Genomic DNA, 25,251 nt, shown 5'->3' with positions numbered 1-25,251 from the left:
TTTTGAGGAAGCAGTTCTGGGACAAGCACTCCGTTAACTACAGTCGCTAGTTACCCATTCTAACACATACCAGGAATTTGGGCCTTTAGTTTCCCAGGGAAGGAGACACGAATTGGAAGAGGTGTATAAATCAGGTGAGATAGGAATAAGGTAGTCACCACTCAATAAAGTTGCCATTTAAGACTTGAGAGGAAAATTGCAAAACATTCTCTCAACATAAAGATTCTGATTTTTTTAATTCTTGGTACTGCCTCACTACTGCTGATGCCACTATGGAGATGGGAAATTTCCACTCAATGTCTATTTTTGGTTGAGTATGTGGGATAGCCAGAAGCATGAATTAGGGTTTTGTGGACATTAGGTTCAGGCGATATTTGCAATTTTCCTTTTATAAAAGGGAGCATTCAATCAGATGGAATAATTTCACTTCTAAGTTGAGTAACTGTACAATGTGGAATATTGTTATTGTAATTAGAAATGACTGCATCATAATATATATTTCTGAAGAAAAAGATTTTCAGAGGAAATCGGTTGTTAAGCTTGTAAACTGATTGGATTTTTTTTGCCTTCTGTTTACATTTATATTAATTGACCAAGAAAATCAACACAGCTGTAAATTTACAAATTCAATTGTCTTTTGCCAGAGCTTTACTGAAAAGTATTTAAAAGCTTCTTTGCTCTAAGATGATGGACTGCATGATTAGTTTTGGAGCTTTGTATTCAGAGCTACATATACAAGCATTTTCTTTCAATGACTTTCTGCATATTCACCAGACATAATTCTCTCCATCTCTCTGTAAGCTGTACTGAAATGTTTCTGACCTGTTAAAATCAAGTGTCACCTTTGAAGAACTAAAACCAAAAATCCTTTTAATACTACTTTGGAACTCAAGTTCTCAATCAATAATAAAACTCAAATTTATAAGCAAGTCAAATTTATTAAATCAAAAGCTTTTGGGAGGGTCAGCGCGATTCTGACCGTAATCGCAAGACTTGACCACACCGTCTCTCCCTGAACAACATATACAGCAGTGTTTATAGTCTGGATGAAAGATGGTTTCTTGTGTTCTGCACAATCGCGCAGAGATTACTAGTTGTGTTCTGTGCATACAGAGATCACTGTTTCTGGGAACGGCATACCACAACATTGTGTTCTGAAAGTATTTCTTCTTTAGTTAGTTTCTGTTTTCACCATACAATAAACTAAATTGCACCATCCCCTCACCTTTCCTCCAAGGCTTTAATAGTCAAATCTAATTTTTAAAAAATCTTAACTATCAAAAATGTATTTTTCCTTTGTTGCAAAAAAGAGGATAGTTTTGTTCAAAAGGTTTATTTGACAATAAATTATTTGCATATTTTCTCCATTGAACAAATCCAACAAATAAGCAACAGGCACAGATGGAACGTTTCAAATGTGTTTTAATTTTAGTAATGTCGATACATTTTTTCAAATTCAAAGTTTGTGACAAAAACTTGAAAGTACAGGTTTAACATGTTTCCACTTTTGTTTAAATGGCCTAAACCCTCCTTTACTTATACACCCCGATACTTATAGAAACTAGGGGGACAGTTCATTTTTCACTCACATACCATGAAAGAATAAATAGAACAAAGAATACATTTTTAAAAACCCGCCTTATTCCCATTTTACAATAACTTTCTTTTATCCATCTAAACTGAAATAAAGGACAGCATTTTCCCTTGAAGTGGTGGGAAAAATGGCGGATGCAGGTGAAGAGAGAGATACCTGGCTTCTCAGCAATTGTGTGGGTGGAAAGGTCCTTCCCAACCTGCCTCCACATAGTGGCCATTGAGCTCATCAATGACCACATAAGATTCTTCGCTGACCACCGGCCCAATCACCTGTCTTCCCAACAAGTGGAAGAAGTGGCTACTTTCCTGACAAGATGGTCTGCCTTTCAGTGGTGGGATAGGGAAGATAAGAAAATGGCAGAAGACAGCCACACACTTTCCCTGAACTCCGAATATCCTCTCCTTCCACTCCAAGGAAGTTATGCAATCCTCAAAATAAGAACCTTCTTACTCCTCCTGGTTTTCATAGTTAAGCAGCCTATACCCTCTGACATTCCTCTGCAGTGGTCTCTGATTGACAGGGTTGTGTGTGTGGGCAGCGAGAGCCTGCCAATCAGCTGGTGCTTGATCTGGCAAGCTTTCTTGCTGGATAAGGGAGTTAATCATGCTTAAAGACCCCTGCCTCCCCTGTGAAAGCAAAAAGAAATAATTTTTGGCCATTCATGTAGTTTTTGTTTTATTTATTCGTGTGAAGTGGGTGTTACTGGCTGGCCTCATCTCTAATATCCCTTGTGAATGCAGCACTGAGATAACTCCTCAAACAGCTACAGTTCATGTGGATAGAGCCACAGTTCTGATTGGAAGAAATTTGACCTAGTGACAGTGAAAGAGTGGCAATAAATTCCAAGTTAAGATGATGAATGGCTTGGAGGGGAATATACATATAATGGTGCTCCCATGCATCTGTTATCCAAGTTTGCATAGGTAGTAGAGGTTGTGGGTTTAGAAGATGCAGTTGGAGAAGCCTTGGTGAATTTCTGCAGTGCATCTTGAAGAAGCTACACACCATTGTGACTATGCATTGGTAATGGAGGGAATGCATGCTTGAAATGGTGGATGAGATGCCTGTCAAGTAAGCTACTTTATCCATAATGATATCAAGATTCTTGTGTCCATATATCTACCCTGTACTGTGAAATTTTAAACATTTGTACCTGATCAGTCTATAAGTATGCTGTTATAACAGAAAATGGGCATTTTTATATCCTTCTTCATATTTTTTGATTGACATATAGTAACTAACATTATCTGCTAGTTTGCCAACAAATAGATTTTAAAAAGTCGGAAATCTTAAGATTTCTAGAGCCCTAATCTTAAGCTTTAGGACTCTGGCTTAAATGCACATGTTCACTTGACCCGAAACATTAACTCTGATTTTTCTCACAGATGCTGCCAGACCTGCTGAGCTTTTCCAGCAATTTTTGTTTTTGTTTCTGATTTGCAATTCCTGCAGTTTTTATTTTATCTGTTGGTTTGTTTTAATTGATGCTTGTTGGCTGTGTAGCCAGTAGGACAATATTTCTTTTACGTTTTCTTTGTCTGATCGGGTTTTGTGTAAATGTCTATTGTTCCCATTTTTGAATTTTCCAGGCTAAAAATAATGCTGAGTTTAACACATAGTGTTGGATTTTGATGCTTGATTAAGAGCATGTTAAGCTGAAGCTTAATCATTACAACTACTTGATTAATTACTAATTCTTCAATTACAACTTAATTAAGGTATGCTGTTTGGTCAATCATCTGTTTCTGATTGGTTGCTTAATTAGGTAATAACCCCAATGCATTAGTGATTATACAATGCAGAGTATGAAATGGCTTCTTCATATAAGTATTATTTCAAATTAACTTGGCCTTGCTGGTTTTCAACAGTGGATACAAAAGAAACTCATCTGAAAATGATCACACTACTCTAAAGCCTACTGTGCTACTTACAAGAAACACTTATGTCCTTCATCTCCAAGAAATACTACACCATCCTTTTGACTTTCTATGACATTACCAGTGCTGAGCCTTCCACCAATCAATTTCCTGTCATACTGTTTAAAAGCATTAAAGTCAAAAATACTGCAACTGGGTACCTTATAAATTTACACAAACTTATAAAATATTGTACTGAAGATATATTAGACAGATCAAAGAATATCGCATAAGTTTATACATCTGGAGAATAAAAGGACCATTTTAGATATGATATAAGACACAATCATAACATTAAATATAAAATCATTCATGAGCTATGGGCATTGATGGCCTCGCCAGAATTTATTGCCCATCCCCAGTTGCACTTGAAAAGGTGATGGTGAGCTGCCTTCTTGAACCGCGGTATTTCGATTGCTGCAGGTAGACCCACAATATCCTAAGGGAGGGAATTCCAGGATTTTCACTCAGTGACACTGAAGGAATGACAAGAAGCGTGACACCATCCAGGACAAAGCAGCCCACTTAACTGATGCCACCTTGACAATGTAGCCACAGTGTGTATCATCTAATGAAACTGCAGTAACTTACCACAGCTTCTCAGACAGCACCTTCCAAACTCTCAATTTCTACCAATTAGAAAGAAAAACGCGAAGACTCATGGGAACACCACCACTTCAACAAGTTCCCCTCCAAGCCATTCACATCCTGACGTGGAAAAAGAATCACTATTCCTTTCGTGTTGCCAGATCAAAATCCTGGAATTGCCTTCCTCAGGGCATTGTGGGGTCTCCTGGCAGCACATGAACGACAGCAGTTCATGAAGGCAGCTCACTACCATCTTTTCCAGGTTCATTGTTTTATCAGTTTCATTGTTGCTTTGTCAAAGACAAGACAACAGTAATTCAAGTTTGAATAGAGAATTTGTTAAGGCTTTGTATCTTAGAAAGAGACCCTTTGTCCAATTGCGTTCTCAGCAACCAACAATTCTAATTCCACTTTTCAGCTCTTGGTCTGCAAGTTACAATACTTAAAGTGCACATCTCGGAACATATTGTAATGTTGAGTGGTTCCCATCTCCATCATTTTTTCAGCAATTGTGTTTCAGTCCCAACCAACCTCAACGTGAAAAAAGAATCCCCCTCAATCCCCTCTAAAGCTCTTAGCCTAAGTTATTACTGCCCTGTTGTTTTTGCGGAGATCTGCCTGACAAAAGATTGTTTTGGAGTCTATAGCACACTCCAAGCATAGTTATAAAACTTTTTTTCTCAGTCTTTGGTTTAACTCATTTAGCTGCATTTGATGATGATTCCACATTTCCTTCCCCTCACAGTTTCTCGAAAATAATTCCCTAATGTTTTTGGCATTTGATGTGAAGGCATGAGAGAGAGTGCCAAAAAGATTCACAAGAGTTGTTCCAGGGCTGAGGAACTTCAGTTGTAGAATAGATTCCATTCCCTACAATGTGGAAACAGGCCCTTCGGCCGAACAAGTCCTCACTGATCCTCTGAAGAGTAACCCACCCAGACCCATTTCCCTCTGCCTAGCACATCTAACACGATGGGCAATTTAGCATGGCCAATTCACCTGACCTGCACATCTTTGGACTGTGGGAGGAAACCACAATACCCAGAGAAACCCCACACAGACACGGGGAGAATGTGCAAACTCTACACAGACAGTCGCCCAATGCTGGAATCGAACCCAGGTCCCTGGCACTATGAGGTAGCAGTACTAACCACTGAGCCACCATGCCGTCCAATTATGTGGATTGATTGGAGAACCTGAGGCTTTTCTCCTTGAAGAAAGGTAACAGGTGATTTCGCAAACGTGCTCAAGGTCACGAGAGGGATTTAGACAACGCAGGTCAGAAGAAACTGTTTCCAGTGGTGAAAGGACCAAGAATTAGAAGGCACCGATTTAAGGTGACTGGCAAAAGAGACAACAGTAACACAAGGGAAAATGTTTCTACGCTACGGAGAGTTAAGCTGTTGAAAGCCTGAAAGTCTGGTGGACATAGTTTCAATTGTGGCTTTCAAAGGAGAACAAGATCATTATCTGAAAGAAAAGATTTGCAGGGTTTCAGGGAAAATGTGAAGGAGTGACACGAGGTATGGGTAGAGCACAAAAGGAGAGCACTTCATAATTCTGTTCAGAATTTGTTGCTGATTTTTGCCTCAAAATTTCCCTTTTTATATTTTAACCTTGTATTAGACTGAGGAGTACTAAGTGCAGACAGTGAGTAGATGTAAGCCTATTGGACTCGATTAGTTGAACCAAGTGCGACCTTAAGTTTCTGGTGAAAGGCAGGAATTCGCTCACTCTGAGCAGGCCAGGTTAGAATACAGTGCGATTTGAACATTCCCCTTCGGAGGCAGAGCATTTGGTGTAATTTATAATCAGGGATATCTTGTAAAAATATCAAAATGATGGAATCTCGGCTTTGCTGAATGACTTGCTGCATTGCCTGATGTACCTTGAATCTGAAATCAGAAAAGTGGTTGAATTAGGCAGAAGGCAACATTGGACATAGGGCATAAATATTTTTCCTGTTAACTCTTGTCCCCAAATCATGAAAATGACATTTAACGCAGCCAATGTTAGTGGGTGGGAGGCAGTACAAATGGATCACAAGATACCAGCAAGAACGTGTTGGGCTAAATAGCCTTGCACCATTATACAGACTTTATTCAGCATGGAAACAGGCTCTTCAGTCCATTGTAGAATCACCAAGTTCAGAGAATGCCCTTTGGTCTATTGAGTTTAAACTTACAAAAGTGACTTTAAATCTGCACTAATTTCATTTTCCATTATTTAAACTTCAACTTAATCCTACTTGCTAACTTTTCTAATGACTTAATCCTAAAGATACACACTCTACCCTAATTTTAGTCTCTTATTCTGACTTTTATTTATCTCTGGTGTCCTAGAGCACGGAGACAGGCAGTTTCGTCCAAACTGGTCCATGCCAACTAGAATATCCATCCACGCTAACCCTACATTTGGCCCATATCCTTCTAATCCTTTCCTATTCATGTGTTTGTCCAAATGCCTTTTAAATGTTGTTAATGTACCTGCTTTAACCACTTTAACTGGCAGCTTATTCCAAATGCGTACCACCTTCTGTGTAAAAAAGTTGCCCCTCAGGTTCCCTTTTATTCATTCCCCCCCAACCTTAAACTGATACTCTCTAGTCCTTGATCGCCCAACCCTGGGAAAAAGACTGAGGTGCTTTCACCTTATCCATGTCTCTCATGATCTTATATACCTCTATCAGGTACCCCCTCAATCTCCTACACGCTAAAGAAAAATGTCCTCGCTTGTCCAACCTCTCTCCATAACTCAGACTGTTGAGTCCAGGCAACATCCTTGTAAATTTCTTCTGCACTCTTTCCAGTTTAATGACATCCTTCCTATAACAAGGTGACCAAAACTGAACACAATACTCCAAGTGTGGCCTCACCAATGTCCTGTACAACTGCAACAGAACTTCCCGATTTCTATACTCAATATCTAAACTGATGAAGGCCAGTGTGCCAAAAGCCTTCTTCACTGTCCTGTCTACCTGTGACTCCACTTTCAGGGAACTGTGAACCTAAACACCAAGATCCCCCTGTTCCATTACACTCCGTAAGCCTCTACATTCACCATGAAACTGCTACCTTGATTTGACTTTCCAAAATGTAAGACCTCACACCTATCTATTTAAACTCCATTTGCCATTTCTCGGCCCACTTCCCCAGCTGATCAAGGTCCTGCTGCAATTTCTGACAACCTTCCACACTGTCCATGATGCCGTCTATTTTAGTGACATCAGCAAACTTACTCATCATGCCTTGTACATTCTCATCCAAATTATTAATCCAACAAACTGTAATGGGCCCAGCACTGGACACTGAGGCACTCCACTAGTCTCAGACCTCTAGTCCGACAAGTATCCTTCCATTATTACCCTCTGCTTCCTACTATCAAGCAAAGTCTGTATCCAATTTGCCAGCTCACCCTGGATTCCAAGCGATCTTACTTTCCAAACCAGCCTACCATGTGGAGCTTTATCAAAGGCCTTCCTGAAATTCATACATCTATGACTACATCTACCATCCTGCCCTTCTCAAACTTTCTGGTCACTTTATCAAAGAATTCTAACAAATTTGAGAGATATGATCCCCTACTCAAAAAGCCAAGCTGATGACTCCTAATCAAATCCTGTCTTTCCAAATGCATGTATATCTTGTCCCTCAGAATTTTCTCAAGTAACTTAGCCACCACAAACGTTAAGCTTACTAGTCTATAGTTTCCAGGCTTTTCTTTGCAGCCCTTCTTGAATAATGGCACAACATTCAATACCCTCCAGTCTTCGAGACCTCACGTGTGTCTAACGATGATCCCAAGGCCCCCACAATTTATTTTCTGGCCTCTTGCAGTGTTCTTAGATATATCTGGTCAGGACCAGGAGATTTATCCACCTTCATACGTTCTAATACATCCAACACCTGCTCTACTGTGAAATGGACTGTCCCTAAGATATCACTACAAATTTCTGCAAGTTCCCAAGCCTTCATGTCTTTCTCCATGGTAAACATAGAGAAGAAATATTCATTGAGTACCTCGCCCATCTCCTGCAGTTCTCCACATATATGTCCACTTTGGTCCTTGAGGGGCCCTATTCTCTTTTGTTTCAGTGAATCCCTTAATACCTCCCAGCACTTGGGCCTTTATCTGCTCCTGCCCTCGCTGATCTGTGAACGTAGTTTGTTAAATAAGACTGCAGTAAAAAAGAAAAACCTCCATTCCCTACTTCACCTAACTCATGGAGACCTCTTATTTTATACTCTACCTCAGCTGTTTCAGGAACTGGTTCAAACCAGATTAATTGATAACTCCAAATGACCTTCCATGCTACAACAGCATCACTCAGTGGGATTGCTTTTGCTCTCTACAGTTCCAAAAGAGACTTAACTGTCTCCCTTTTAGAATTAAAGCTTGCTAATCAGTTGATGTTATCAAAGAACTAGGAGTTAGATTCTAAGGCAAGAGATTAATTTCGAAATTCCCAAACTTATCAAACTGCTACACTCTGCAGGTTACACTCTTACTAACCAACATGTCCATGTTGATCATTAAACACCTGCATATTCTAATCACATTTTACAGAACCTGGCCCACAACCTTGGATGATACGGTGTTTCAAGTGATCATCCAAATTGTTCTTAAATGTCTTCGAGGTCCTGGTTGTATTACCATTTTACAGAGTGAGTTCCACCTCTCGGTGAAAAATTGTTTCTTCAAATCCTCTCTAAACCTCTTGCTCTTTATCTTAAAAACTTTATGCCCTGGTTATTAACCCCTCTACTAAGTGAAAACATTTTTCCCTGCCTACCCTGTCTATGCCCCTCAGAACTTACACACTTCAATCAGATACCCCCCATCAGCATTCTGTACACGAAGGAAAACAAACCTAGCCTATCAGTCTCCCTTAATTGCTGAATTGCTCTGGCCCTAGCAACATCCTGATGAATCTCTTCTGCTCCCATTCTAACGCACATTCTGTCTGTAGTGTGGTAACCAAAATTGCACACAGTCCTCCAGCTCTACACTAACTCATGTTACATACAGCTCCATCAAAACCTCCTTGTTCTTCTATTCAATGCTTTGACTAATAACAGCAAGTATCCATATGCATTCTTAAATGCCCTATCTCCCTTATCTGAGTTGCTGTTTCCAAGGATCTATGGACATATACACCAAGGTCCTTTTAAACTTCTGTACTTCCTAGGGTCCGACCATCCAACATGCATTTTTCTGTCTTGTTAATCCTCCTAAAATGAAACACCTCACACTTTTCAGTATTAAATTCCTTTTGCCACTGTTTAGCCCAGCAGATCAGTCAGTCCATATCATCCGATATTCTAATGCTTTCCACTTTGCTATTTACAATATCATCAAGTTTTGTGTCATCTACAAACTCACTGATCATGACTCCCACATTCTTGTCTAGATTTCCTATGCTATTGTACACAACAAACAGCAAAAGAGCCAGCACTGAACCCTGTGGTGTTCCACTCGATACAGGCTTCCAGCGACAAGAGCACCCTTCAACCATCACCCTTGGCATCCTGCCGCTGAGCCAATTTTAGATCCAATTTGCCAAGTGCCCTGGATCCAATGGGCTTCTAGCCTCTTAACCAACCTGCCATGCAAAGTGTTGTCAAAAGTCTTACTGGTGTTCGTGTAGATTTCAACAACTGCACTACCTTTACACTAGTCAGCCCCTCTGAAAATTCCATCAAATCTATTGGAGATGATCTCCCCTTTACAAAGCCAACTGACAACAGTTGATTAATCCTTGCTTCTCCAAATGTCCCTCAGAATTTTTTCCAATCGAGTCTCTACCACCGATGCTGAACTCACTGTCCTGCAGTTTCCTGGCTTATTCTTTTCACTATTCTTGAATATGGTATCATATTAACTGTCTTCCAGACAGAAGTTTAAAATGAATGTCAGAGGCTCTGCAAACTCCCCCCCCTTGCCTCCCATAGCAGTCTTGGATACATCTCCTCCTGGCCTGGAGACTTATATATTATTAAGTCTGCTAAAACTTTCTGTCTGTCAATGCTCATTCATTCAAGCATCTCAAAGTCATCCTCCTTGAGTTCAATGCCTACATGGTCCTTTTCTACAGTGAACATAGTTTTGGCTTTATTTTTAGTTTTGAAAGTAGTTTGTGAGTATGTAATTAAAGTGAGCGTACCTTCTGCACCAGGGATCCTTTAAAAGCTCTTGAGTCATAACAAAGATGATTTTTCTGCTCTGGCTTATACTGTTCACAATGGATTCCAGCTCAGATATTCCAACTTCAGAGTCCCTTTCTTCCAAGCAAAACTGGAACATCGTTTTTTGATCCTGTTGCTCCAAAGGCAACAAATATTTGTTGACCCAGTTAATGTCATTTTTGGCATGAATGATATAAGCATCAAACTGAAACTGAGCTTCCTGATGGTCTATTTCCTTAAACCCAAATATTCGGTTGACAGAAATGTTCCAATAGAATTCTAGCCACCATCCGCGAAAGTGAATCAGAAACACAGTAAAAATTAAAAGAAGTATAATGCTGCTACTAATGACAAATGCATCTTTAAAAGGAGCAACATCTTTGCAGGGAGATATGTCAAAAGCTACAACAGAATGGTTGTGGTAACTTGGTGGAGTGTTGCACATGTATTGTGTGTTCAAACCAGGGATGCTGCTATTGGTCTTATTCAGCCAGGTAACAAACCAGAAAATACTTTCACAAGTACAATCAAAAGGATTAAATCCCATATAGAGAACCGTTAGGTTACTAAATAACTGGCTAAAAACATCTTTTTCAACAGATGTAATCAGATTTTTCTGTATATGAAGCGATTTGAGAGATTTCAAGTCATTAAATACAACATCTGGAAGAAAGTTCAAATTGTTCATGCTTAAATCCAAATTACTTAGTTTATACAATCCTTGAAAAGCTTTGTCTGGGAGCTCATCGAGCCCATTGGATTGCAAATCCAGAATCTGAAGCTCTTTCAAACCACTTAGGTAAAGAACTGGACCTCCAGGATTGACACTCTTCCAGAGCCGTGCCAAGTTATTGTGTTGTAACTTTAAAACTTGAAGCTGCCGAAGCTCACGGAAAACATCCTTATCCAAATTGGCTAAATTATTGTTGCTGAGGTCGAGGACAGTGAGATTCTTAATGCAATCAAATGGCGAAGGTTGAATATTCAACGAGGCAATTGCTGATTTGCTGAGCATCAAGATTTTCAGAGAAGGGACATGCATAAAGGAAGATGAAGACAAAATCAACTTCATGTTATATGACAGGTATATCACCTCTATCTCACTTAGACCTCGAAACTCCTCTCCTGTTAGCATCTGAGAGATGGAATTGAGACCTATATCCAGCTTTTTCAGCTTCTTGAACCAGGAAAAAGCTCCAGGCTGCAGTTTTGAAATTTTTGTTTTTGTAAGATTTAAATTGACAAGGGGAGACTCTGCAAGTGACACGAAAGTTTTGTTACTGATAGTTTTTAGATCAACGATAGATGACTTATACAGGCTAAGATATTTCAGACTTCTCAAGCCTGAGAAGGTATGTGCCCTTATACTTGCAATATTATTGTCTTCTAGATTGAGTACCACTAGATTTCCCAACTCCTGAAATGAGTAATCATCAATGAGAGATTCTACTTGGCTGAGGCCTTTCTTCAAGTTCAAATACCTCAAATTTTCCAGTCCAGCAAATGTTTTTGGGGTGACATGTTGAATGCTGTTGTTTTCAAGTTGAAGATATTCCAATCTGTGCAGCCACTGAAATGAATTAGCTTGCACTGTAGTCAACTTGTTGTTTGACAGATCAAGAGTTGTCAAGTTGGTTTTGCTTAATTCAACAAAAGTAGAGTTTTGTATTTTCAGGTGGGTGTTCCTCAGGAAAAGCTCAGCAATGTCAGTCTGTGACAATGCTGCACAGAGTTGCTTGGCAAGAGTGGAACGGAGAACAACATTGTCCAAAAGTAGCCTGTGTAAACTTCCAATTTTGTGGAAACAACCAAATTCAAACTGGAAAAGAGCAAAAGAGAAACACATTGTTTATTTCTATTTGCAGGTTTTTGAGCCACACAAATGCAAATATCAAGGGGGAGATGCTGGCTTAGTAATGGCTAATAATTCAGAGGATCAGTGAGCTGATGGATTTACTAGGATCATTACAGGGAAAAGGTGGTGGAGTGACAGTGTCTAATAGATTTTGGGAGAATCCAAAGCTATCCTGGATTTATTGGTTCAAACACCACCACAGCAATTTTCAGTGTTTAAAGTGAATTAATAATACTGGACTGTAAAGCTAGTCTCAAAACAGTTGAGGGTGGCACAGTGGTTAGCACTGCTGCCTCACAGCACCAGGGTCCCAAGGTTCAATTCCAGCTTTGGGCAACTGTCTGTGTGGAGTTTGCACATTGTCTGCGTGGGTTTCCTCCGGGTGCTCCGGTTTCCTCCCACATGCCAAAGAGGTGCAGGTCAGGTGAATTGGCCATGCTAAATTGCCCATAGTGTTAGATGCATGAGTCAGAGGGGGGCGGGTTGCTCTTCGGAGGGTCGGTACGGACCTCTTGGGCCGAAGGGCCTGTATCCACGCTGTGGGGAATCTAAACTAATCATATGATTACTAAAAAAATTACAAATTTTAATGAAGTGGGCGGCACAGCGGCACAGTGGTTAGCACTGCTGCCTCACAGCGCCGGAGACCCGGGTTCAATTCCCGCCTCAGGCAACTGTCTGTGTGGAGTTTGCACATTCTCCCCGTGTCTGCTTGGGTTTCCTCCGGGTGCTCCGGTTTCCTCCCACACTCCAAAGATGTGCAGGTCAGGTGAATTGGCCATGCTAAATTGCCCGTAGTGTTAGGTGAAGGGGTAAAGGTAGAGGAATGGGTCTGGGTGGGTTGCTCTTCGGAGGGTCGGTGTGGACTTGTTGGGTCGAAGGGCCTGTTTCCACACTGTAAGTAATCTAATCTAATCTTAATAAATGGAACATGAATTGTCCCTTACTAACAACAGTGTGTGCCCCTACACCCCAAAGCAGTGCTTCAAGACGGTACAAAAACAGAAATTGCTGGAAAAGCTCAGCAGGTCTAGCGGCATATATGGTGAGAGATCAGAGTTAACGTTTCGGGTCAAGTGACCCTTGCTCAGACCTGCCGAGCTTCTCCAGCAACTTCTGTTTTTGTTTTTGATTTCCAGCACACGCAGTTCTTTCAGCTTCAAGAAGGTAGCTCTCTAATACCTACTCAAAGGCAATTAGGGACGGTTAATAATTGCTGGCCTAGCCTGTGAGACCCACATATCATGAATTAGTTTTAAAAAATTCAATTCATATAAATAAATATTTAAGTCACTACTTGGATTTAAAACTTCATATTATGAAGAGAAACACAGATTAAGAATGAACAGAGGGGGAAGACTATACATATTAAACTTTTAGGACAATTGGTGACAATGAGTTCACTATTATCTTTTTTCCTGGAGCTTTTCTGTTGTATCAGACTTAAGATGTTGGCTTCTAAAGGTAGCTTGTAAACACAGCATCTGGAGTGTGAACCAGCTAAAGCAATACTTTGAGCCAGGAAATATGGGGAAGAGGAAAAAAAAATACCTTGATGCGAGATGAAAATATGCTGAAACTGTGTCCTGCAATATATATTTACAGATCATCAGCAATATGTTATTTTAACGAAAAACAAAGTTTCATTGTCAATGGTAATGAGATTTTTTTTGTTTCCTTTCAGACTGTGTAAATTGCCTTTCCTTACTGTGTAAATTGCCATTAGTTTTTCCCAAAACCCTGCTATGGTTTGTTGTTTCAACATGCTTCTTGGACTGCCCAAATTATGCATCCTAATTCACAGCTATCAGCTTGTAAAGACCAGGCAATCCATTCCTACTGACACATACATTCTCACTTCCTTTGTATCTCATTTATGTTTTATGACTATCAGACTTTGAGAAAGGCTGTTAGTGTTTCACTGGCAAATTCAAAATGAGAAGTCCAAGATTTGATGATACTGTACAAATGGCAGTATGAATTTAAATTTAAAATTTCCATGTGATTCTATGATATGAACACTTGAGGGTCACAAGCCAAAAAAATGGATTAGCTCACAAATGTTATGTCTTCTCTGGCATTTGAGAATTTATGTCTTCCCATCCCTCATATACCACAGCCCAGAGTCATTCTTGACTTAACGAGTTCTTAATAAACAAAGGTCTTGTTTAAAAAAAAGCTCTTCGTAGATTGCTACCATGCATTCTTTTTAAGAAAGGAGCAAAACTCAGAGTATCCTTGTATTCAGAGATACACACAATCTACAACACAGGAACAAGCCATTCAGCCCGATCTGTCTGTGCTATTTGTCAGTCTTTCCTCCCCACTTTGCTATTAACCTATCGTTGTTTTTAAAGCTGCTGGACTGCACTCTATTTTGGCAGCTTCCATGGGGTCTGTGTGAATGTATTCTTCCATGGAGTCTTTAAGGTCACTGGTTCAGCCAGAATTTATTGCCCATCCATTATAGCTGTTGAGAAGAGGTGGTTAGACATCTGTTTTCAGTTCAGTTTTGCCTCATCCTTGCTTCTGCTATTCATTGCTTTTCCTCCCTCTTGAACTATCTTGTCTTTCTCTTCTCTCAAGATCATCTTCTTTTATTCCCTCCACCACCTCTTTGCTATGATACAAATGCTTGGTTGGTCAGATGAGTTTAAGTAGTCCAAACATATTTAGCTATTTGCTCCCCTAGCCTTTTAATCTCCTTCCCTTCAGCTGCCTATCTAATCCATTCTTGTGCTTTCTGCTTCAACTACTAATCCAACAAGTGAATTCCCCAGCCTGAATATATAAAGGAGGCCCTTCTGCTTTTTATTCTACATCTCTCATATTTACCCCAGTATCTTGATTCTCATTCCTGATCCCTCAATTACCAGTGACAGCTCACACCCATCTATTTTCAGAATGCTGAACAATTCTTTCGCACTGAACCATGAGAAGACCCAGTTTTTGCAAATCTTTGTTTCTGTTTTGCCTTACACTAGCCAGCATCCCGCTGGCTCTGAAATATGGCAATTTTAATTGGGCTTGCTTCACAGTTTACTCATGACTTGCCTTATTCCTCAAAGCAATCTGGTGTAAAACAACCATACACCAACTGCCAGCACAAAATACAATTACCTCAGTGATGCTGTTGGACGACAAATCCAGCTGGTACAGCGTGCTGCTGTTGAGGAAATCAAAATCATCATTCTTTAACTGTGTTATTTTGTTTGCAGACAGCGCCAACCTTTGCAGCTTTTGCAACTGCAGCTCAGTTCCCAGTTTGGCGGAAACCAATTTATTGTGAGACACATCCAGGACCGTCAATTCCTTAAAAAGAGGAACATACGATTGTTCAGTTGGAGCAGGATCAATTCTAAATATCGCTTATTCCTATCACAGTTCGATTAGCAATCAGATTTGCTTCACGAGAACAGATTTGATTTTCCTGACCTTTACCTAAAGAGAATGCAAAGCTCAGGAGAAAAGTCAGAATTATGAAAGCCTTGGGTTGTTTGAGCCCTCTCAGACTTGCCCAGCTTTCCTGCTGATTAGACCGCACTTGGAAGGAGTATTTGTAGCCTGCCATCTCATTTCTTTGTATCATGTCTAGCTAAGTACCTCCAACTGCATTCCTTGGGTATTTAGATAAGATATCTTAGACTCCACTTTCCTTCCCATTTTTCTATGTCGTTATTCGCCTATTTGTTTTTACATTTTCTGAGCTGTTGGATGGCACTCCACTTTGGCAAGCTTCTCCCGTTCTTGTTCCAGTTTTACCCCTCCTTGTCTCTGCTGCACATCCTCTTTAATTCCTCTCCTCTGTTTCAAGATTTTCGCAGCAACTTAAACCAGTTTGTCTTCATCACAAATGCTGACCCATCTGCAAAGAATTTTCAACAGTTTTCTCTTTATTTCAGACATTCAACCTTCTTTTAACACCCTTTTAACACTGCTTTATATTTGCTATCAAATTAATATCAAAACCCAAGGGAATTGGTTTTCCTGAATATAAAACACCTTTAATTAATTATATTAGATCTGGAACGAATATTGAATTATATAGCTCCATCAAGTGGCTACAATTGGAAACTGTGACACCTCAGTGTTGCAGTTCCCACTTTCTGCCAGTAGATGGGAATATAATACATACTGCCTACTATAATGAAGTCCCATGGATTTGTACACCATTAAGACCTCTTGAAGGAGTGAGATCTGACAATAAATCCTGCTTGGAATTTCTTTTTCTTTATTCATTCACAGGATGAGGGTGTCACTGGCTAGGCCAGCATTTACTGCCCATCCCTAGTTGCCCAGAGGGCAGTTAAGAGTCAACCACATTGCTGTGGGTCTGGAATCATATGTCGACCAGGCCAGGTAAGGATGACAGTTTCCTTCCCGAAAAACCAGATGGGTTTTTCCTGACAATCAGCAATGGATTCATGGTTGTCATTAGACTTTCAATTCCAGATTTTCTTTTGAACTCAAATTCCACCATCTACCATGGTGGGATTTGAATCTGTATCCCCAGAATATTATCAGGGTATTTGGATCAATAGTCCAGTGATACCACCACTAGGCCATCACCTCCCCTTAATGATATCTGTTCTATCAGTGTAAGCTGTAATTGGCTGCTAACATGCAATAAATTTTATTGTTATCCGTAAGACACTCTTCTGTAAGACCAGGGTGCAGTTTTCCACAGCCACATTAGACCACGCAGGCTCTGTTGTTTCCAACACTGAAAGAGTATGGTGATGTAAACCTTCACTGTGAGCATCAACTCTCACAATGTTATGAGGTAGCGTGCTCATACAACACATTCTTTTCCCAACGTGATCCCAATTTGAGACTTGAATATTGTCATGACACCTCTGTGTGAATTGCAATAGTCAAAGAAGTGGTAGTGGTGGGGGTGGGGAATAGCCCAGAAGAATGGATGGGAATGGGGCACTCTCTGTTAGACCCAGATCACAGCTCCATCATAGCTCCCTGTGGCCAGTGATGCACTGGAGCTTGCCACAACAGTTGGTGCTCCAAGTACCTCCATTTTGAAACGTTCCACTCGACATAACAATTGCAGCTACATTTTAAGTTAATTCAAGGTCTGAAGAATATTTTGGGGAGTTGAGAAATGTGATGAGGTGCTAGAAGTCTTTCTTTCTTCTTGGACAAAGACATCAACAACCAGCATAGCGACGGATCATCAAAAGATGTGCATGAATTGTAAAGGGCGCAGGAGCGATTTACAACAATGGCTCCAGGGATGAGAAACGTTAGTTATGAGGACAGACTGAAGGAGTTGGGACTGTTCTTCTCAGAGAGATGAAGGCTGAGAGGAGATTTGATAAGAGATTTTCAAAATCGTGAAGCGGGCTGGATAGAGTAAATAGGGAAGAAACTCTTCTGTCTTGTCCAAGAAAAAATGACAAGAGGGATAAATTTAAAGGGATGTGCAAATGAAGCCAGGGTGTTCTGAGAAAGAACGCTTTCACACAGTGAGTAATTAGAGTCTGGAATGCATTGCTTGGAAATGTGCTGGAGGCAGGTTTAACTGAGGCATTCAAGAAGGTATTGGATGATTGTTTAAATCAAAATGATGCACAGTCATATGGAGAAAAGATGGGGGATTGGCACTAGGTAATAGAACAGTGCAGGCATGATGGACTAAACTGTCACAGCAGGGAACTGGAGAAGACAAAAAAATGCTCTTACTTAACAATTAGGTTATTTGAGAGCCTGCATGTGAGTATGTTGAAAATTACACAACACCAGGCGATAGTCCAACAGGTTTGTTTGGAAGTACTATCTTTCAGAGCACTGCTCCTTTATCAGGCAGCTGTGGAGCAGGATCATAAGACACAGAATTCATAGCCAAAGGTCACAGTGTTATGCAACTGAAACGATACATTGAACAAACCTAGAACACACCTGGAATAATGAACCCGCAACCCATTCGAAAAGATGAAAGACTTAACAGCAATTTAGGTTTGTTCAATATATCATTTCAGTTGCATGACACTGTGATCTTTTGCTATAAATGCTGTCTTATGATCTGCTCCACAGATACCTAATGAAGGAGTAGCGGTCCAAAAGCTAATACTTCCAAACAAACCTGTAGGACAAGAACCTGGTGTTGTGATTTTTTAACTTTGTCCACCACAGTCCAACACTGGCACCGTCACATTGTGAGTATGTTGTACATTTAACCAGTAGCATTTGCTTTGTACAGGGTGATCCAACTCTGGATCATCTTCACCTCGAGGCCAAAGCTAATATGCCGTATTAAAAGGGATAGACCTGGGTTTGATGGGCTTATGTATAATGTAGGTAAAAACAAGGACTGCAGATGCTGGAAACCAGAGTCTGGATTAGAGTGGTGCTGGAAAAGCACAGCAGGTCAGGCAGCATCTGAGGAGCAGGAAAATCGACATTTCGGGCAAAAGCCCTTCATCAGGAATAGAGGCAGGGTGCCTGTAGAGTGGAGAGATAAATGGTAGGGGGGTGGGGGTGGGGAGAAAGTGGCATAGAGTACAATCGGTGAATGGGGTTGGGGATGGAGGTGACAGATCAGAGAGGAGGGTGGGGGAAGATAGCAAAGAGTACAATGGGTGAATGGGGGTGGGGATGGAGGTGATAGGTCAGAGAGGAGGGCGGAGTGGATAGATGAAAAGGAAGATAGGCAGGTAGAACAGGTCATAAGGGCAGTGCTGAGCTGGAAGGTTGAAGCTGGGGTGAGGTGTGAGAAGGAGAAATAAGGAAACTGGTGAAATCCACATTGACATCATGGGGTTGAAGTGTTCCGAGGCCAAAGATGAGGCTTTCTTCCTCCAGGCATCGGGTGGTGAGGGAGCGGCGTTGGAGGAGGCCCAGGACCTCCATGTCCTCGGCAGAGTGGGAGGGGGAGTTAAAATGTTGGGCCACAGGGCGGCGGGGTTGATTGGTGCAGGTGTCCCAAAGATGTTCCCTAAAGCGCTCTGCGAGGAGGAGATGTCCAGTCTCCCCAATGCAGAGGAGACCGCGTCGGGAGCTACGGATACAATAAATGATATTGGTGGATGTGCAGGTAAAACTATGATGGATGTGGAAGGCTCCTTTGGGGACTTGAATGGAGGTGAGGGAGGAGGTGTGGACGCAGGTTTTGCAATTCCTGCAGTGGCAGGGGAGGGTGCCAGGAAGGAAGGGTGGGTTGTTAGGGGGCGTGGACCTGACCAAGGAGTCACGGAGGGAACGGTCTTTGTAGAAAGCGGAAATGGGTGAGGAGGGAAATATATCCCTGGTGGTGGGGTCCATTTGGAGGTGGTGGAAATGTCGTTAGATGATGTGGTTTACGCGAAGGTTGGTAGGGTGGAAGGTGAGCACCAAGGGGGTTCTGACCTTGTTACGGTTGGAGGGATGTGGTTTGAGGGTGGAGGGCTGGGATGTGGACAAGATGCATTGGAGGGTATCTTTAACCACGTGGGAAGGGAAATTGCAGATCTGAAGGAGGAGGCCATCTGGTATGTTCTCTGGTGGAACTGGTCCTCCTGGGAGCAGATACGGCAGAGGCAGAGGAATTGGGAATATGGGATGGCATTTTTGCAGGAGGTAGGGTGGGAAGAGGTATAATCCAGGTAGCTGTGGGAGTCAGTGGGTTTGTAAAAAATGTCAGTGTCAAGTCGGTTGTCATTAATGGAGGTGGAGAGGTCCAGGAAGGGGAGGGAGGTGTCAGAGATGGTCCAGGTAAATTTAAGGTCAGGGTGGAATGTGTTGGTGAAGCTGATGAATTGCTCAACCTCCTCGCGGGAGCATGAGGTGGTGCCAATGCAGTCATCAATGTAGCGGAGGAAGAGGTGGGGAGTGGTACCGGTGTAATTACAGAAGATCAACTGTTCCTCGTAGCCAACAAAGAGACAGGCATAGCTGGGGCCCATATGGGTGCCCATGGCTACCCCTTTGGTCTAGAGAAAGTGGGAAGATTCGAAGGAGAAATTGTTAAGGGTGAGGACCAGTTCAGTCAAATGAATGAGAGTGTCGGTGGAACGGTACTGTTGGGAATGTCGGGGGAGAAAGAAACGGAGGGATTGGAGGCCTGGTCATAGCAGATGAAGGTGTAGAGGGATTGGATATCCATGGTGAAGATGAGGCGTTGGGGGCCGAGGAAACGGATGTCTTGGAGAAGGTGGAGGGTGTGGGTGGTGTCTCGAACATATGTGGGGAGTTCCTAGACTAGGGGGGATAGGACTGTGTCAAGGTAGGTAGAGATGAGTTCGGTGGGGCAGGAGCAAGCTGAAACAATGGGTCGGCCAGGGTGGTCAGGCTTGTGGATCTTGGGAAGGAGGTAGAATCAGGGGGTGCGGGGTTCCCGGACTATGAGGTTGGAAGCTGTGGATGGGAGATCTCCTGAGGTGATGAAGTTCTGTATGGTCTGGGAGATGATGGTTTGGTGGTGGGGGGGGTGGGGTCATGGTCAAGAGGGCGGTAGGAGGAGGTGTCTTCGAGTTGGCGTCTGGCTTCAGCGGTGTAGAGGTCAGTGCGCCAGACTACCACTGCACCCCCTTTATCTGCTGGCTTGATGATGAGGTTGGGATTGGAGCAGCGGGAGTAGAGGGCTGCATGTTGTGAGGGTGAGAGGTTGGAGTGGGGGAGGGAGGTAGACAGGTTGAAGCGGTAAATATCTTGGCGGCAGTTGGAAATGAAGAAATCGAGGGCAGGTAATAGGCTAACAAGGACAGAACCCCCCTTGGTGCTCAACTTCCACCCTACCAACCTTCGCATAAACCACATCATCCGACGACATTTCTGCCACCTCTAAACGGACACCACCACCAGGGATATATTTCCCTCCCCACCCCTTTCCGCCTTCCACAAAGACCCTCCGTGACTACCTGGTCAGGTCCACACCCCCAACAACCCACCCCCCCCTTCCTGGCACCCTCTCCTGCCACCACAGGAATTGCAAAACCTGCGCCCACACCTCCTCCCTGACCTCCATCCAAGGCCCCAAAGGAGCCTTCCACATCCATCATAGTTTTACCTGCACATCCACCAATCTCATTTATTGTATCCATTGCTCCCAATGTGGCCTCCTCTTCTTTGGGGAGACTGGACGCCTCCTAGCAGAGCGCTTTAGGGAACATCTCCGGGACACCCGCACCAATCAACCACACCGCCCTGTGGCCCAACATTTCAACTTCCCCTCCCACTCTGCCGAGGACATGCAGGTCCTGGGCCTACTCCACCTCCGCTCCCTCACCACCCGACGCCTGGAGGAAGAACGCCTCATCTTCCGCCTCAGAACACTTTAACCCCATGGCATCAACGTGGATTTCACCAGTTTCCTCATTTCCCCTTCCCCTACCTCACCCCAGCTCCAACCTTCCAGCTCAGCACCACCCTCATGACCTGTCCTACCTGCCCATCTTCCTTTCCACCTATCCACTCCACATCACCTTCATCCCCATCCACGCAGTGTACTCTTTGCTACCTTCCCCCACCCTCCTCTCTGACCTATCACCTCCATCCCCACCCCCATTCACCTATTGTACTGTATGCCACTTTCTCCCCACCCCCACCCCCTTCTCATTTATCTCTCCGCTCTGCAGGCACCCTGCCTCTATTCCTGATGAAGGGCTTTTGACCGAAACGTCGATTTTCCTGCTCCTCGGATGCTGCCTGACCTGCTGTGCTTTTGCAGCACCACTCGAGCCTAGACACTTATGTATAATGTAACTGAATAATATGAGCAGGACAGCCACAATGTGTCCTATCCACCATGTCCTATGACATTTATAATATAAAAAGGTCTGCGATAAGGTGAAAGGCAGGAGAGACTGAATGACAAAAGGTTTCGTGGTGATAATGGATAAAGGGAGAGGCTGTGACACATGAAAAAAGACAAAACATTAAGGAGGTGTGAATGTCAGAATCCTAAACAACAAGTTCTTTCTGGAGAAGGAACAGAACCTGACCTTCTCTTTGGAAATAATGCAGGGCAAGTGACTGAGGTGTCAGTGGGAGAACACTTTGGGGATATTGATCATAATTCTTTTAGTTTGAAAATACTTATGGAAAAGGTTAGACCTGATACATAAGTTAATGTTCTGAATTGGAGTAAGGCTAATTTTGATGGTATTAGGCCAGAACTTTCAAAAGTTGATTGGCAGAGGTTGTTTGTAGGGAAAGAGACAGCTGGAAAGTGGGAGGCCTTCAAAAATGAGTTAACAAGAGTCCAGAGGTAAGACATTCCTGTCAGGGTGAAGGGCAAGGCTAATAGGTGTAGTGAATGCTGGATGACTATAAATACGGAGGCTCTGGTCAAGAAAAAGGAGGCATATGGCAAGTATAGACAACTGGGATTGAATGAACCCCGAGAGGAGTATAAAGGTGGTAGGAGTATACTCTAGAGGGGATTCAGGAGGGCAAAAAAGGGGACATGACTTGCCAAAGGGGCTTTGGTAAATAGGGTTAAGGAGAATCCAAAGAGATTCTACAAATACATTAAGGACAAAAGAGTAACTAGGGAGAGAATAGGACCCCGTAAAGATCAACAAGGCCACCTATGTGTGGGACCGCAGGAGGTGGGTGAGATCTAAACGAGTATTTTGCATCAGCATTTACTGTAGAAAAGGACATGGAAGGTAGAAATCTTGGAGAATAAATATTGATATCTTGAAAAGTGTCCATATTACAGAGGAGGTGGTACTGGACATCTTAAAATGCATAAAGGTGTCAAGTCTCCAGGACCTGATCAGGTGAAACCCAAAACCTTTTGGGAAGCTATGGCCACCATTGCTGGGCCCCTTGCTGAGATATCTGTATCATCGACAGGCGTGGGTGAGGTCCAGGAGACTGGAAGGTGGCTAATGTGGTATCATGAGGAGGGTTCTCAGAAATTGCAGCGGGACCTCGATCAGCTGGGGAAGTGGGCTATGAAATGCAAATGGAGTTGAAAACAGATAACTGGGAGGTCTTGCATTTTGGAAAGTCAAATCACGATAGCAGTTTCATGGTGAATGGTAGACCCTTAAGGAATGTATTGGAACAGAGCAATCTTGCAGTTCAAGTGCATGGTTCTTTGAAAGTAGAGTCACAGCTAGACAGGTCAGTGAAGAGGCTTTTGGCACACTAGCCTTCATCAGTCAGGGTACTGAGTATTGAAGTTGGGAAGTTATGTTGCAGTTGTACAGGGCATTGGTGAGGCTGAACTTAAGAGTATTGAGTTCCGTTTTGGTCACCTTATTATGGAAAGGATGTTATTAAACTCGAAAAGGTATGGAAGAAATTTACAAGGATGTTGCCAGGACTCAACAGTATGAGTTATAGGGAGAGGCTGGATAAGCTAGGAGCTTTTTCTTCAACTAACTTTAAATATGCAAGGTCATAGTGGACAACTGCATTAAAAATAGAACCAGTTACATTTGAAAAATAACAAACAATATGAAGAAAGTGGTTTTATGAGAGGTGCCGCAAGATAAATATGATATCATAGTGTCATAGAGATATACAACAGGGAAACAGACCCTTTGGTCCAACTTGTCCATGCTGCCTAGATATTCTAACCTAATTTGCCAGCACTTGGTCCATATCCCTCTAAACCTTTTCTATTCATTTACCCATCCAGATGACTTTTAAATGTTGTTGTTGTATCAGCCTCCACCACTTCTGGCAGTTCATTCCATACACACATTACCATCTGCATGAAAAAAATTGCCCCTTAGGTCTCTTTTCTATCTTTCCCCCTCACCCTAAACCTATGCCCTTGAGTTCAGGACTCCCCCACCTATTATCTATTTACCCTCAAGATTTTATAAACCTCTATCAGGCCACCCCTCAGTCTCCGACGCTCCAGGGAAAACAGCCCCAGCCTATTCAACCTTCCCTATAGGTCAAATCCTCCAACCATGGCAACATTCTTGTAAATCTTTCTGAACCCTTTCAAGTTTCACAACGTTTTTCCAATAGGAAGGAGACCAGAATTGCACGCAATATTCCAATATCCTGTACAGCCGCAACATGACCTCCCAACTCCTGTACTCAATACTGTACTCTGACTGAAAAACAAAAATATACCAAATGCCTTCTTCACTGTCCTATCTATCTGCGACTCTACTTTCAAAGAACTATGAACTTGCACTCCAAGATCTCTTTGTTCAGCAATACTCCATAGGATTTAACCATGAAGTGTATAAGTCCTGCTCTGATTTGCTTTTCCAAACTGCAGCACCTCACATTTATCTAAATTAAACTCTTTCTGTCACTCCTCAGCCCATTGGCCCATCTGATCAAGATCCTGTTGTAATCTGAGGCAACTTTCTTCGCTGTCCACTACACCTCCAATTTTGGTTTCATCTGCAAACTTACTAACTATGCCTCTTATGCTCATATCCAAATCATTTATATAAATGATGAAAAGTAGTGGACCCAGCACCGATCCTTGTGGCACACCAGTGGTCACAGGCCTCCAGTCTGAAAAGCAACCCTCCACTACCACCCTCTGTCTTCTACCTTCAGTTCTCACATTCTGAAATGTGAGAAACACTTTCCCCACACTTCTGCCTTAAACGTTCCCCCTTTCACCGTGAACCTGTGGCCTCTTGAAGTTGACCTTTCCACCTTTCTAGTTCTCCCTGTATTCCATGTGATCTAACCTTGTTAATCAGTCTTCCGTGAGGAACTTTGTCGAACGCCTTACTGAAGTCCATATACATGACGTCCACTGCTCTTCCCTCATCAATGCTCTTCGTTACTTCTTCAAAAAACTCAATCAAGTTTGTGAGACATGACCTCCCACGCACAAAGCCATGCTGACTATCCCTAATCAGTCCTTGCCTTTATAAATACACGTAAATCCTGTCCCTCAGGATTCCCTCCAATAACTTCCCTACCACTGATGTCAGGCTCACTGGTCTATCATTCCCTGGCTTTTCCATACTACCTTTCTTAAACAGTGGCACCACGTTAGCCAACCTCCAGTCTTGGCACCTCACCAGTGACTATCTATGATACACATATCTCAGCAAGGGGCCCGACAATCACTTCCCTAGCTTCCCACATATTTCTAGGGTACACCAGATCAGGTCCTGGGGACTTATCCACTTATATGCCATTATCCAATACGTCACCATCTATTTCCCCACATTCTATATC

The 25,251-nt window shown here is 42.5% G+C and overlaps 1 protein-coding gene across 1 annotated transcript in view; it reads right to left on the bottom strand.

The window, feature by feature from the left end:
• Nucleotides 1-1,423: 1,423 nt before the first annotated feature.
• The window catches only part of LOC140496105 (toll-like receptor 3), a 33,323-nt gene continuing 9,495 nt past the window's right edge, over nt 1,424-25,251 (bottom strand). Inside the window, exons 3-5 of the mRNA XM_072595672.1 lie at nt 15,262-15,453; nt 10,265-12,105; nt 1,424-5,996 (exon numbers count right to left, since the gene is read on the bottom strand). Coding sequence (XP_072451773.1) covers nt 5,768-5,996; nt 10,265-12,105; nt 15,262-15,453 — 2,262 coding nt within the window. The 3' untranslated portion in view covers nt 1,424-5,767. The remainder of the gene's footprint in view (nt 5,997-10,264; nt 12,106-15,261; nt 15,454-25,251) is intronic.

Source organism: Chiloscyllium punctatum, chromosome 2, assembly GCF_047496795.1.
Source record: "Chiloscyllium punctatum isolate Juve2018m chromosome 2, sChiPun1.3, whole genome shotgun sequence".
Lineage (NCBI taxonomy): Eukaryota > Metazoa > Chordata > Chondrichthyes > Orectolobiformes > Hemiscylliidae > Chiloscyllium > Chiloscyllium punctatum.
Note: the sequence above shows the minus strand (reverse complement) of the source record. Positions and strands in the feature narration are given on the sequence as shown.